General features: G+C 44.2%; 1 protein-coding gene across 1 annotated transcript in view; it reads left to right on the forward strand.

Moving 5' to 3' along the window:
• The first annotated feature begins 394 nt into the window (after window positions 1-394).
• Window positions 395-16,269, forward strand: part of plch2a (phospholipase C, eta 2a) — an 83,516-nt gene continuing 67,641 nt past the window's right edge. Inside the window, exons 1-3 of the mRNA XM_029622714.2 lie at window positions 395-1,223; window positions 6,882-7,028; window positions 13,250-13,493. Of these exons, the coding sequence (XP_029478574.2) occupies window positions 950-1,223; window positions 6,882-7,028; window positions 13,250-13,493 (665 nt within the window). The 5' untranslated portion in view covers window positions 395-949. The remainder of the gene's footprint in view (window positions 1,224-6,881; window positions 7,029-13,249; window positions 13,494-16,269) is intronic.

Raw genomic sequence — 16,269 nt, forward strand, 5'->3', positions numbered from 1 at the left:
GACCCAGATTATACAGGTGGTCAGAATAGAGAGGGAGATCATTTTTCCTCTCCATGGAACATAACTGGAGATTGAGGTCTCTCAAACTTTCCCCTCGGCCGGGGAAATCGAGTTTGTGTGCACAGACTTGTGTGTGTCGTCATTTTGATACCCTCTGGTAGCCCCACAGGAGACACTTTCAGGCATGAAAAAAAAACGTATTAATTGGTGAGAAGGAAAAACAAGACATGTTACATCGCTATTAGGGTGCCTGGCTCATTCTCAGTGCGTTTCTCTCTCTCTGTGTCTCTCTCTCTCTGTGTCTCTCTCTCTTTCTCGCCACACGTTAAGTAAATCCCCCCGACCTGGATTAGAGATTCCGAAGGATTTACGCTCCCGACTGACACTGAGAGGCAGCCTTTTGAATTCTATCTGAAGAAAGAAGAGAAAGGATATATGATACAGGCGCACCTCGTTGTCAACTGAGATGGAGGGATATTGAAGAGAAGGCGAGCTGAGAGAAGAGAAGAAGAGAAGGTCGTTTGCTGTGGTGAGCAGCGCCAGATTATTGACTAACTGTTGACAGCATTTGGAGAGGAGGATTTTCTTCTCGCTCTCCCACCGAGAGAACTGCCTACTGAAAAGGCTAGATCTGAAAGAATGCTTTGGAAAGGAGCCATCAGCAGATATTGTGATTACTAACTCTCAGCAGTCTACCAAGGACTTTGTACACTAATCAGCTCTAACAAGGACAGAAGAAGCATCCTTCCAAATCGAATCCAAAAAATATCCCCCTTTGACCTCAGTCATACGTTAAGATGTCCATATCGCATTTGCATTGGCTTTGCCAGCCAGAGGGAAAACAGACCTAACTCGACCTGAGCAAACGTAGCCGGGGCATTCAATCTCCTTTTCGCAATTGAGAGAAGCAGACAGGGAACCGGCGGCGTGCACCCACAATCCTTCAGACATGAGCGCCTCAGTGATGACAAGTGGCCTTTTTCCCCTGTCCTTTCCCGTGTCCTCTGCGCTGATGCGGTACGCGGAGGCTGCCCAGGAGCCATGCCCTACCACGGACCAGGCCCCCATCCACAGGGACGAGAAGGTGAAAGAGAAGAAGAAAGAGGGAGAGAGTGTTGTGTGTAAGAGCCAACAGCAGGCCTCCCTATCCTGCCTGGTGGAGGAGTTCTTCCGTATTGGCAGCAGAATTGTGTCCTCCTCCATGTGGAGGCTGGGAGACATGGGTAAGGATGGATGGATGGATGGCATTTGGACTAGGTTAAAGATTGACCATTACAATAACTAGTGTTCTGGAGTACATTTGTTGTTGAAACGGAATGGGAACTTGGTCGTGCGTGCGTGCGTGTGTGTGTGTGTGTGTGTGCGCGTGTGTGTGTGTGTGTTGTAGGAACAGTACATTTGTTATGTAGCTCTGGTGAGACATGGTACTAGGTACTGTTCTACCGGATGACTGGAGTGGGACTGTGTGTCCAATGACCTATTGGTCTGTTGCTTTTTACATCAGTGACACAGACACCTTCACTACAGAAACATCTGTCTATAGGTGTGTATGTGTGTTTGCTGTATGTGTGTGCACGCTTGTGTGTGTGTGACATATGGACTCCAGACAATCCCCTAAAGCTTAGCCTAGTGCTCTGACCGAGTGAGTGAAGGACAACGTGACTCCGCCCCTTTGGCTCTCCTGGCCCACTTCTTCTACCCAGACTGTACTCCCACTGATGCGCTGGACGACCAGGTCATACCATCACTGTGGTTGCACACGGCACTTCTGCCACTGCTTGTTTTGCAGCATTAAGGTTGACACCAACTTACCTCATCCTCAGCTGCCTCCTGGCAGATTATGTGTCCATCACCTGTCTTCTATTTTAACCATGTTAACCAGTTGTAAAGCCCTCACACGATGGGTAGAAGTCGGAAGAGTGTAGTTATGAATCAAGGTCATGGGATAATGTGTTTTACTAAAATCATGTTGAGAGTCAACACAAAAAGTTAGGAGATGGAATGGGAATTTTGTCTGGGTAATTGTTTTATTGTTGTTGACGGTCAGGGTAATTACTTTGATTCGTTTTCAAGCAAGCATTTGTTTTTGGTCTGATTCTTGTCATTAATTGCATTTGTTGAATTCCAGTAGGTTGTTCTCAAACAAACAAGCAAACCACTTTAGTGTGTTTCAATCAGACCTTTTGGGGCGAAGTGATTTCTCTCATTCAGAGATGTAATTGTTTCCCTTATTAGCTGACACGTTGTTACACACAAGTGATTCTGACGTTCTCTCGTAATTACACTCAATTACAGGAAAAGTCAAATAAGTGTGAATTTAGGTTTGACCTTGTAGACATGCCGAGGATAATGCCATTATAATTGATGTATTTCTTTTCAGTAGCTCCCAAATGTAATTTTGTTGTTGGTCATATCTCCCATGACTGGCATCTGTATACAGCAGGCTAGTCAAGCACAGTAATGACATACAATACTGCATTTCTTATGACTATTTTATCCTGCTGGACTGTCTTATTGTCTCTATGTTCTTTTACATCTCCCCATACTGTGTAACCCTGAGCACGTTTCCATGGCAACGGCTCTGGACCCAATAATAAAGAGTTAGTTTGAAGTGGCCAGTCTCTGGGCAAACATTGAGATTTCCCTCCAGCTGTTAGTAGAAGTCTTTGCTACAGTACTACTGCGGCGTTTCTTTGCCATGCTGTGTCTGCTTATCACTACAAATGAGTGTCTCACATCAGGCCAAACCTTTAGTCGTGATACAATTCTCAGTCCTTTCCCGAGGGACCTTTTTTTTTTTTAGGGGGTGCACATTTTTTTTTCTACCCAGCTGAATCATTGAGCTCTTGATCAGTGGAATCAGGTTTTGTTGGTGCTGCTGGGCTAAAACAAAAACGTAGACCCGCTTGTGTGATCCCAAGGGGAATTGATCGAGAAACACTGCACTACACACACGACTGGAACACTTAAAAAAAAAAAATGTTCCTTCTCTAATTTCTTCTTAGAAAACATACCAGTTCCTCTGTGCAGTGTAGTTATATTACAAAGAGTTTCCTACAGATTCCTTGAAGTTGAGTCTTCTTTACAATGTGTATCTGCCCCAGTTTGACCAGTTGGTCCCTAATTGCTCCATTAGCAGCAATTCAAACAGCTGCAACTTCCGAGAGCAGCAGTTTATCTCTGAGAGAGGGAAAGTCCAACATGCACTAGACTGGTGCCTAATTGAGTGCCCTTTGATTAGTCGGGCTTCCATGGGCTGTGAATAGCCTTGAAGCTTCCAACGTATTGACAAAATACCTTGGAAAATATGCCGTATTTATTTCCCCATTCCACAATATCAGGGTTGGGGTCATCGACATTCCAGTGAAATGTGTTGAATACAATTGAGTTGCATTCCCATGGAGACATTCCATGTCCATGTTAACAAACAGGAAGTGACCCCAACCCTGTAGAATGATGTGGTGTTCTGTACACGTCACAGTAGACTGTAGATGACCCAACGACCCATTAGTGCACATTCCATCTCCCCCAGTTTAGACTGCAGATATCCATCATTTCATATCGTAACTCTTTGACGCAATCCTCTCTCCCATCTACCTTTGTCTCCCCTTTCTTCCCTCTCCTTTTCACCTCGTCACTTTTTGTCTGCTGTACGCACCATGCAATCAGCACTCGGCCCACTTTAAACAGAGTTTCATTAGACTAGATTTGATTCGATTTTGCCTCTTGTCGCTGTAGTGAAATCCATTAGCCTACCCCACCCCCAACACACACACACACACACTCACAGTTGAGTAGATTCCTGGAGGAGCTGTCTGTCCGTATCATGGACTATGAAGAGTTAAGATGAAGGCTGGGTATAAGGGATAGATGCAGTCAGTGATAGTATTGCGTTTTAGGGGGTTGTGATGGTTCTGTAGCAGATGTTGGTCTTCACCACCCACCGTACTATATCTGGGGTGGCTCTTCACAGATTCGGAGCTGAAGAGGCAGGCGGACAGTTTAGTTGTTGGCACAGTTCAGGGACGGGGGAACACAAAATATATAATACAAATACTGAGCTACATTGTATGCCAAAACATTTAGGGGGAATCAATTATTTTATACTAATACAATTGCTCATAGAAATACATTTTGTTTAACAAGTAATTTAAAAAAAATAGGCGTCAAAATGATCCCCCGTTTTCAATACTCCAGCACCCTCCCGCTGCGAGGATAAGGACACTGAGCCTTTTTCTTAAATGATTCATGAGATTGGGTGGGATCTTAGACCATTCCTCCATACAGAACCCTTCCAGATCCTTGATATCCTTAGTATGCACTTATGGACTGCCCTCTTCCATTCAAACCACAGGTTTTCAATGGTGTTGAAGTCCGGATACTGAGATGGCCATTGCGATATGTTGATTTTGTGGTCAATTAATAATTTCTTTGTAGATTTTGATATGTGTTTCTTAGAAAAAAAGGGTTCCAAAATGGTTATTCGGCTGTCCCCATAGGAGAACCCTTTTTGGTACTGTGGAAAGGGTTCTACCTGGAACCAAAAAGGGTTCTTCAAAGGGTTTTCCTATGGGGACAGATGAAGAACCCTTTAGGTTCTAGATTGCACAATATTTTCTAAGAGTGTACATTTTTTGAGGAAAAAAAGTATTACTTGTTAAACAAAATGTATTTCTCTGAGCAATTCTATAAAATAATATAATTTCCCATTTTTTGCATACAATATAGCTCTGTATTTAAATTGATTTATTTGATACAGTCATTTTTGCTCATCTTTATAAAGACTCAATATTTTCGGACCCTACTGTAAATATACTGTATAAATAAAGTACTGCGTCTCTATGCCACAATAATGTAAGGCTTCAACATCTATGCCCAATCCATAGAAATATAATTACTTGAATAGGCATTCCCATTCAAGTCAATGAGTGGGTGATGGGTGGTCTATTTATATTGCTTATTTAACAGCCTGAGAATAAAATGAACACTAATGAGCTGGACTGTGCAAAGCCCGGCGTGTTTTACTGATGTTGTTGTTGGGCTGAGCATTGCGACAGTATGTCCAGGCCTATTTGTAATGAGTACAGTTACAGTATGCATCAGCTCTATTGTCTCTGGTGGACAATATTCACAATGTTTATTCCCTGCATAGCGACTCACTCAACACCTATTTTCAAGGGAATGAAATGAATAAACATTATTGATCCCTAGAGGGAGAGACTGGGTTTTTACTGGCAGCAGACAGACTGGGACAATACAGACACACCAGCATGAATGTTTGAAGGGGTACGGGACTAGGGGGTACAGCTGGAGGTTGAATGTTTGAAGGGGTACGTACGGAGCTGGAGGTTGAATGTTTGAAGGGGTATGGAGCTGGAGGTTGACTATAAAACGTTTGGGAACCACTGGCCTGGAGGAAATTGACACAGGCCGTTTGGGGTTCGGGACTGCATGGAATTAACCAGGGCCTCTGGGCCAATTCTCACTATTGACCAATGAAAGCCCAGGGAAGCCAAAACAATGGCAATCTATCTATCACTGGGATGTCTGTACTACTTTAGCCTAACATAGCAGGCGTAAAAGAAATGCCTGAGCGGAGTTCCCACCGGAACTTAGGTCAAAGATGACTGTATTCCTGAATGCATCCGGTTGTTGGTAACTCCGCTAAGGGTGGTACTACATATGCACCACACATAATGTTTAAGGAGATGTTTATGATAATAATCATAATGGTATTATATATTAGTCAAACATGATTCATTCATAGGATGTTATTGACACCTGACAGTTGAGAATCTGGCATTGGAGACTTCAGCCTTAGCCCAGGGTTGTGTAGGGCTAACAGTGGCACTGGACAAGCTAAATAGGGATGCCATTACCTGGGCTATCTGTGGAAGAGCTGTCAAACTGAAACCAAAATAATGACCTGAATGACCGAAATCGTGCCCTAAATGTGGTAGCGATATTTTGGTGCCACTCTGTTTTACCCATTTTCCTCTTGAGGTATGTTTGGTGCTGTGCGAGAAGTGCTCTCGTCTCAGCACCAGTGTTTAATAATCTCTTCTGTACAAACCAAATGGATTCGGGTAGCTAACAATAGCTAACCATTTTTCTTCTTCCACACTAACACGGTGTAAAATAGGTGTCTGGTTCAGGGGATAAAAAAAAAAAAGAAAGGAAATTGCTTGGCTCTGCCTTCTCCCCCTTTATCTTCCCTTCCCTCCCTCTCTCTGCCTCCCACTCTCTCTCTCTCTCCCTACCCCTCTCTCTTGCCCCCTCCCTCTCTCTCTCCCTACCCCTCTCTCTTGCCCCCTCCCTCTCTCCATGTCCCCTTCTTTCCCTTCCTCTCTCCCTTCCTTTCCTCCTCTCCCTCTCCCCCTTTCTCCCCATTTCGCTCTCCCTCTACCCTCTCCCCCTCTTTGTTTCTCTCTCCACCCGTCTCTCCCCCTTATTCCCCTCTCACTCTCTACCCCCTCTCCTCTCACTCTCACTCTCACTCTCACTCTCACTCTCTCCCCCTCTCGCTCTCTACCCCCTCTCCTCTCTCTCACTCTCTCCCCCTCTCACTCTCTACCCCCTCTCCTCTCACTCTCTCTCTCTCCCTCTCCCTCTAAGTAAAACACAGGCTGCTGTGAAAGCCATATCCAATGCAGTATGTGTGAGCGCGACCTTGTGTGAGTAAATGGTAAATAAATGTTTATCTGCCTTGAGCTCCAGACTGAAATGAATGAATGAATTGGTGCTTGACAACAACACCTACTCTCACTCCAATGCAATACACACAGCCTCCCTCATTATCCCAGACATAATCACTTGAATACAAACACTCTCCCACTCTTACACTCACACTAACTTCACGCTTTCTGTGTTTCCCTCTCCAGTGGAGAAATGCATGAGCTCCATGCAGACAGGGACCCAGATGGTGAAGCTGCGCGGCGGCTCCAAGGGACTGGTGCGCTACTTCTACCTGGACCAACACAAGTCCTGCATCCGCTGGCGGCCTTCTCGCAAGAACGAGAAGGCCAAGAGTGAGTAGTTTTACTATTTTACTTCATGACTGAATGATTGGCTGACCTGCTTAGACCTGGAATTAACAGGAGTTAAGTCTTTGTAGCCACACAGTCTGTTTAATAGTCGAATTACAAAGCCAAGAGTTAGTCTCTTTAACTTTACGACTGAGTGACTGGCCCTCATCCAGTGTCTCACGTTTTGATTCCCTACTTCTGTATTAACCTGGATGTAACAGGAGTTAAGGCCCAGATCCAATCAGATCAAGCGTTAAGCCGGAGGTGTAACTGCTTTAGAGCTGTCAAATCGAGTGAGTGGCTGCTTGTGTGGTCATTATCACGAAGCCACACCCATCCCACTCGCTTTACAAGTTCCGAATGAGAAAGGCTATATAAACATAATGACACTCGCGTTCAAAATCAATAAAAACATCATACGGATTTATATCGGCCTAATGTAACAGGGCTGCATGGGATTATTACTAATGCGACTCGGCACATCCAATGGAAATGTTGTTGATAGGTATAACACCGGAAGCTCCAATGCAGTTACAACTCTGACACACCTCCGACATCGCCTAAATAAAAATGATGAAACTGATGTGCGGTTGTCGGTTATTGCGGGTTAAGACAGAACTGATTGAATCTAGACTAGTGTCTATAGCTCCACGATTAGTTTCATAGTACATATTAGTACATATAACATGTTTGCGTGAATGTCCCTTTAGTCTGTCTTACATCAACAATCAGCACTTCCATCTCTCCCACTAAGCTTATTACCGTAGTCCCAAACAGGAATCATTGAGGATTCACCTCAAAATGGTTTGTGTAGAAACAAAATGGCCCCGTCTCACAGGAGGCACCAGGCTCAGTTTCCTGCCGCTCGCTTCGTAGCCTCCAGCCCAGCTCCACCACCGCCATGGGAGTTAATAAGCTTCTTAAGTAGCCTCAATTATTCATCGGCTTTAATCTTCCAGACCAGCGTCGCTTGATTCAACACATTGAGCCAGGGAAGGCAGAACGCAGGGACCTCCAGAGAAACGAATGGAGCAGGAAAGGAAATTAGAATAAGAACCCCGGAATCTTCCATTTTGTCACATGGGATCGGATTGGGAGATACCCTAATGAACACAGTCTCAGGCTATGCGACGGAAAGCAAAATCAGCATTTCTTATTGGACAAGTCTGTTGTGATGCACACGACCCTGCCTTGCCGGGGCAGTTTTAGTGGTGGGGAGGCGAGACAGCTGGGTGAGAAAGGTAGAGGTTGTTGTTGTTGTTTTCTTCATGCAGCAACAACAATCATGTCAACACTAAACTAAAAGACAGCAGGCCACATGACAGCACACTGACCCTACAGCAGCATATATATATATATTTTTTTTGAAAGACGGTTCTTGAGAGGGCCACGATCACATTCCCGGCCCCAGATAACTGTACACCTCTGCATTATTTATGAACAGGCCTTATTCAGGGATCCCTTCGTGCTTTTTTCCCCCTCTCCACCCGGGAGCACGCTGTTGTTATTCAGCGTGCCGGCTTCACCTTTGACATGTCGTCTTGTGTGTGTTGACAATCTCCAGTCAAATTGGTTTCAGGTTTCCATTCGACTGGGAGGCTTCTGTTTGACCTGAGATGCATACTGTACCTGTGTGCATGCATGTGTATAGAATTTTTCTGTATTTATTTTTCTATTTGAAAATGTAGAGTACTGTAGGTTTTTTAGATTGTATAGATCACTCCTCTCCTATAATGATGCTCTGTGTTTTTTAACAGAAATGCATCCACAAGCATAATTGTATTAGTATATTAATAGATTCATCAATTACCATTATCTAAGTGAGTTTCATCGAGAAACTTTCTTAGATAATTCCTTTGATACAGCAGTAGCAATACAAGGATATAACATCTACAGAAAAGACAGAAGTGCTTATGATGGAAGTGTTACGATATACAGTACCAGTCAATAGTTTGGACACACCTACTCATTCAAGGGTTTTCCTTTATTTGTACTATTTTCTACATTGTAGAATAATAGTGAAGACGTCAAAACTATGATATAACACACATGGAATCATGTAGTAACCAAAGAAGTGTTAAACAAATAAAAAAATATGTTATATTTTAGGTTCCACCCTTTGCCTTGACAGCTTTGTACACTCATGGCATTCTCTCAACCAACTTCACCTGGAATGCTTTTCCAACAGACTTGAAGGAGTTCCCACATATGCTGAGCACTTGTTGGCTGCTTTTCCTTAACTCTGTGGTCCAACTCATTCCAAACCATCTCAATTGGGTTGAGATTGGGGGATTGATCCAGCATTCCATCACTCTCCTTCTTCGTCAAATAGCCCTTACACAGCCTGGAGGTGTGTTGGGTCATTGTTCTGTTGAAAAACAAATTATAGCCCCAATAAGCGCAAACCAATTGGGATGGTGTATCACTGCAGAATGCTGTGGTAGCCATGCTGTTAAGTGCGCCTTGAATTCTAAATAAATCACAGACAGTGCCAACAGCAAAGCACCCCTACACCATCACACCTCCTCCTTCATGCTTCACATTGGGAAACACACATGCGGAGAGCATCCATTCACCTACTCTGCATCTCAAAAGGACACAGCGATTGGAACCAAAAATCTCAAATTTGGACACATCAAAGTCCATTGCCCGTGTTTCTTGGCCCAGTCAAGTCTCTTTTTCTTGTTAGTGTCCTTTAGTAGTGGTTTCTTTGCAGCAATTTGACCATGAAGGCCAGATTCACACATGTTGAGATGTGTCTCTTACTTGAACTCTGTGAAGTGAAGCATTTATTTGGGCTGCAATTTCTGAGGCTGGTAACTAATGAACTTATCCTCTGCAGAAGAGGTAACTCTGTGTCTTTCTTTCCTGTGGCGGTCCTCATGAGAGCCTGTTTCATCATAGCGCTTGATTATTTTTGCAACTGCACCTGAAAAAACTTTCAACGTTCTTGAAATGTTCCAGATTGACTGACCTTCATGTCTTCAAGTAATGATGTACTGTCATTTCTCATGGCTTATTTTAGCTGTTCTTGCCATGATATGAACTTGGTATTTTACCAAATATGGCTATCCTCTGTATACCACCCCTACCTTGTCACAAACACAACTGATTGGCTCAAACACATTAAGAAAGAAAGAAATTCCACAAATTAACTTTTAACATGGCACATGGATGGAAATGCATTCCAGGTGACTGCCTCATGAAGCTGGTTGAGAGAATGCCAACAGGAAGTATTTGTTAAGAAATTAACTGTGAGAAGTGTTAAAGCCCTTTTGGATTGATGATGAATGAAAAAATGGTATGGTTCAAAGATATTATGCAAAAGAGGTGACAAACAAGTCAGGCTGCTCAGCTGATTGGTTGGCATACTGTAAATTGAGAAATGTTTTGACTAAACTTAAGAAAGAGAAGAAACTATATTATCAAACCAAGATAAATGACATAAAACACAGTGGGAAAATACTTTTGAGTACCTTAAATTATTTAATGGGCAGAAAACCCAATTCATCTCCATCGTTCATTGAAGATGATGGGTCATTTATAACAAAACCTTTCGATATTGCCAATTTATTTCAATGACTATTTCACTAGTAGTGGAAAAACTAGGGAGTGAAATGACAACATTGAACAGTGAGTGAATCATCATATTTTTGTATAAAGCATAATGAAAGAGAAGGATTGCTGTTTTGAATTTGGTCATGTTAGTGTGGGAGAGGTTGAAAAACTTTTAATCAATAAATTATAAGAATGATAAACAACCAGGTATAGACAACCTTGATGTCACGACCTGACCTTAGAGAGCCTTTTTATTTCTCTATTTGGTTAGGTCGGGGTGTGATTTGGGTGGGCATTCTAGTTTTTCTATTTCTTTGTTGGCCGGGTATAGTTCCCAATCAGAGGCAGCTGTCTATCGTTGTGTCTCTGATTGGGGATCATACTTAGACAGCCTTTTCCCCACCTTTAGTTTGTGGGATCTTGTTTTTGTGTAGTGCCTGTGAGCACTCCAGTCGTTACGTCTCGATTATTGTTTTTGTTGGTGAGTTTCATTTATATAAACATGCCCCCACCCCCCTACATATTTAACCAAAGCCTAAAGGAGTGTGGGTGTCCACAGGCATGGAAGGAAGCCAAAGTAATTTCGCACCCTAAAAATCCTAAAACACCCTTTGCTGGCTCTAACAGCCGCCCAATCCGCTTGCTGCCTGCTCTTAGTAAACTGATGGAGAGAATTGACCAAATACAATACTATTTTTCTGAGAACAAGTTAACTACGGACATTCAACATGCATATAGAGAAGGGCACTCAACTTGTACTGCACTGCCTCAGATGACAGATGATTTGTTAAAATAAATTGATAAAAGATGATAGTTGGGGCTGTATTGTTAGATTTCAGTGCAGCCCTTGATGTTATTGATCATACATTGTTATTGAAGAAGCTCACTCCCTTCCATCTCCAAGTCCTCAAGCAAAATGACCTTTAAAAAAGGATGAAACATCATCTCATGGAACAGCAGGGACTGTGACGGGACACACACGACACACACACACATTTTTTATTATTATTATATATATTTTTGTTGTTGTATTGTTTTGTATATAGTTCTTTTAAATTTGTGTGATTGTCCTTGTTATGTTTAGTGTTTTTTTGTGGACTCCAGGATGAATAGCTGCAAAAGCTAATGGGGATCCAAATAAACACATAAACCATCAAAGCGAATTGGCTGGACCTCCTCCAAGCATTAATCAAAGGCACAAAGGCTTTTGAACTAACTGTATGGGAATAGATTGTTTTGCTCAGGTTGGATGACCTCTAGGTTATCAAGTTATTCTTTTCATGGGAATTATGCATGTTCAACAGCTCCACGACCCAAGGGGCTGGTATATAAAATAATGACATAGAGAGAGCTCAACCTCAAAACCAGCCAGAATATATTTTATTAGCTCCCAAATTAGGTGATCATCCCAAAACGTTACTGAGTCAATCTTCCCCGAAAACAGGCCAACATGATAGCATACACTTCTCACCTTTTCTGTCTCAGAACATTGAGTGGGCTTGAGGTAAACTCAAAATGGCCACCGCATACAGTTGAATTTGGAAGTTTACATACGCTTAGGTTAGAATCATTAAAACTCGTTTTTCAACCACTCCACAAATGTCTTGGAGTGGCCATCATAAAGCCCTGACCTCAATCCTATAGAACATTTGTGGGCAGAACTGAAAAAGCGTGTGTGGGCAAAAACGTTTGACCCAAGTTAAACAATTTAAAGGCAATGCTACCAAATACTAATTTGAGTGTATGTGAACTTCTGACCCACTGGGAATGTGATGAAAGAAATAAAAGCTGAAATAAATCATTCTCTCTACTATTATTCTGACATTTCACATTCTTAAAATGAAGTGGTGATCCTAACTGACCTAAAACAGGGGATTTTTACTAAGATTAAATGTCAGGAATTGTGAAAAACTTCCGACTTCAACTGTAGATACCATTATAAAATCAGTTTGGGAAAAAATATGCTAAATGTTATTGAACATCTCAAGGCAATTTCTTCCTGTAAAATATAGTTATCATGCCATTAGTGTTTCATCTTAATAACGTAGCTCTCCGGGCACAGCATGCTAATTCTGTGCCCGGTATAATTTTTTTGTGTGTATTTTTTCTGTATCATATTGCCTAGGCTTCGTAATTCAGACTTCGAAGTTAAGTTTCCATCCCTCCCTGTACCTCAGCAATTTAGCCGCGGCTGCTCGTTATACGTCGGACGGGGGGGAAATAAATCCCATCCCGCCCAATGGAATAAACTCAATATGAATATGAGGGTTATAAATGGATTTGCTTCATCGAGTGACTTTTCCTGATTCTTTATTACGTTTTAATGGTCTACATTGGAAGTGCCTCAAGTTTCCCTTGAATAGTTCCTCTTTTAACATGTGGATTTTTCACGCTACTGAGCTGGGCTAAATGAAATGGACCTGGTTATGCATTTTTTTAGGTGCTGAAAAGGACCATTTTTGAAAGGGAAACAACTAAGCCAAAACAGTATGGTTCGGGTTGGCATGATTGTGTGAAAAGGGTCATATAAGGTCCCAAATTCAACGTCAACAGTCAGCTTTTCATTGTTTCACCTGACTTTTTCCGAGTGATGGTGAACTAACCTTTATTTCCTATCTCTCTCCCCTTTTCTCTCTCTCCCTCCCTCTCGCCCTCGCTCTATCCAGTCTCCATCGACTCCATCCGAGAGGTGTGCGAGGGTAAGCAATCTGAGATCTTCCAGCGCTACTCTGAGGGCAGCTTCGACCCCAACTGCTGTTTCAGCCTGTATTATGGCGAGCGCTTGGAGTCCCTGGATCTAGTGTCCAGCACAGGCGAGGAGGCGCGTACCTGGATCACCGGCCTCAAGTACCTGGTGGCGGGCATCAGCGACGAGGACAGCCTGGCCAAGAGGCAACGCACCCGTGATCAATATCCTTACCGGGGCAATGGGCATGTTAGGCTGTCTCTGGGAATGGGTTGAGTAACTGGACAGCCGGGTCTCATTCATTAGTGCACACTAGCAAAATGTTTTGCATTTGTAATTGGACAGGTTTAGCTAGTTTTCTTCCGTTGCCTAATAAATAGGACCCACAGGTCAATGACATTTCTGTTCAGTCAGTGCAGGTCAGGAGAAGATTTGAAATACAATTTTTCGTGAGGACTTTTCAATACTTGGTTAAGATGATTCTGAGTATGGATAAGTAATAACGCAGACTGACACACAGTGACACACACGCAGACTGACACACACACTAAAGTTCCTTCTCTCTCCCCACATGCAGACTGACACGCACACTGAAGTTCCTTCTCTCTCCCCACACGCAGACTGACATGCACACTGAAGTTCCTTCTCTCTCCCCACATGCAGACTGACACACACACTGAAGTTCCTTCTCTCTCCCCACATGCAGACTGACACGCACACTGAAGTTCCTTCTCTCTCCCCACATGCAGACTGACACGCACACTGAAGTTCCTTCTCTCTCCCCACATGCAGACTGTTCCTTCTCTCTCCCCACACGCAGACACATGCACACTGTTCCTTCTCTCTCCCATGCAGACATGCAGACTGACACGCACACTGAAGTTCCTTCTCTCTCCCCACATGCAGACTGACACGCACACACCTTCTCTCCCCCACATGCAGACTGAAGTTCCTTCTCTCTCCCCACACGCAGACTGACACACACACTAAAGTTCCTTTTCTCTCCCCACACGCAGACTGACACACACACTGAAGTTCCTTCTCTCTCCCCACATGCAGACTGACACACACACTGAAGTTCCTTCTCTCTCCCCACATGCAGACTGACACGCACACTGAAGTTCCTTCTCTCTCCCCACATGCAGACTGACACACACACTGAAGTTCCTTCTCTCTCCCCACATGCAGACTGACACACACACTGAAGTTCCTTCTCTCTCCCCACATGCAGACTGACACGCACACTGAAGTTCCTTCTCTCTCCCCACATGCAGACTGACACACACACTAAAGTTCCTTCTCTCTCCCCACATGCAGACTGACACACACACTGAAGTTCCTTCTCTCTCCCCACATGCAGACTGACACACACACTCTGACGTTCCTTCTCTCTCCCCACATGCAGACTGACACACACACTAAAGTTCCTTCTCTCTCCCCACATGCAGACTGACACACACACTCTGACGTTCCCTCTCTCTCCCCACATGCAGACTGACACGCACACTGAAGTTCCTTCTCTCTCCCCACATGCAGACTGACACACACACTGAAGTTCCTTCTCTCTCCCCACATGCAGACTGCAGACTGACACACACTGAAGTTCCTTCTCTCTCCCCACATGCAGACTGACACACACACTAAAGTTCCTTTTCTCTCCCCACACGCAGACTGACACACACACTGAAGTTCCTTCTCTCTCCCCACACACATACTGACACGCACACTGAAGTTCCTTCTCTCTCCCCACATGCAGACTGACACACACACTACAGTTCCTTCTCTCTCCCCACATGCAGACTGACACACACACTGAAGTTCCTTCTCTCTCCCCACATGCAGACTGACACACACTGAAGTTCCTTCTCTCTCCCCACATGCAGACTGACACACACACTGAAGTTCCTTCTCTCTCCCCACATGCAGACTGACACGCACACTGAAGTTCCTTCTCTCTCCCCACATGCAGACTGACACGCACACTGAAGTTCCTTCTCTCTCCCCACATGCAGACTGCAGACTGACACACACACTGAAGTTCCTTCTCTCTCCCCACATGCAGACTGACACACACACTAAAGTTCATTTTCTCTCCCCACACGCAGACTGACACACACACGGAAGTTCCTTCTCTCTCCCCACACGCAGACTGACACACACACTGAAGTTCCTTCTCTCTCCCCACACACATACTGACACGCACACTGAAGTTCCTTCTCTCTCCCCACATGCAGACTGACACGCACACTGAAGTTCCTTCTCTCTCCCCACATGCAGACTGACACACACACTGAAGTTCCTTCTCTCTCCCCACATGCAGACTGACACACACACTGAAGTTCCTTCTCTCTCCCCACATGCAGACTGACACGCACACTGAAGTTCCTTCTCTCTCCCCACATGCAGACTGACACACACACTAAAGTTCCTTCTCTCTCCCCACATGCAGACTGACACACACACTGAAGTTCCTTCTCTCTCCCCACATGCAGACTGACACACACACTCTGACGTTCCTTCTCTCTCCCCACATGCAGACTGACACACACACTAAAGTTCCTTCTCTCTCCCCACATGCAGACTGACACACACACTCTGACGTTCCCTCTCTCTCCCCACATGCAGACTGACACGCACACTGAAGTTCCTTCTCTCTCCCCACATGCAGACTGACACACACACTGAAGTTCCTTCTCTCTCCCCACATGCAGACTGCAGACTGACACACACTGAAGTTCCTTCTCTCTCCCCACACACATACTGACACGCACACTGAAGTTCCTTCTCTCTCCCCACATGACAGACTGACACACACACACATACAGTTCCTTCTCTCTCCCCCACATGCAGACTGACACACACACTGAAGTTCCTTCTCTCTCCCCACATGCAGACTGACACACACTGAAGTTCCTTCTCTCTCCCCACATGCAGACTGACACACACACTGAAGTTCCTTCTCTCTCCCCACATGCAGACTGACACGCACACTGAAGTTCC

This window comes from Oncorhynchus nerka, linkage group LG20 (assembly GCF_034236695.1).
Source record: "Oncorhynchus nerka isolate Pitt River linkage group LG20, Oner_Uvic_2.0, whole genome shotgun sequence".
Classification (NCBI taxonomy): domain Eukaryota; kingdom Metazoa; phylum Chordata; class Actinopteri; order Salmoniformes; family Salmonidae; genus Oncorhynchus; species Oncorhynchus nerka.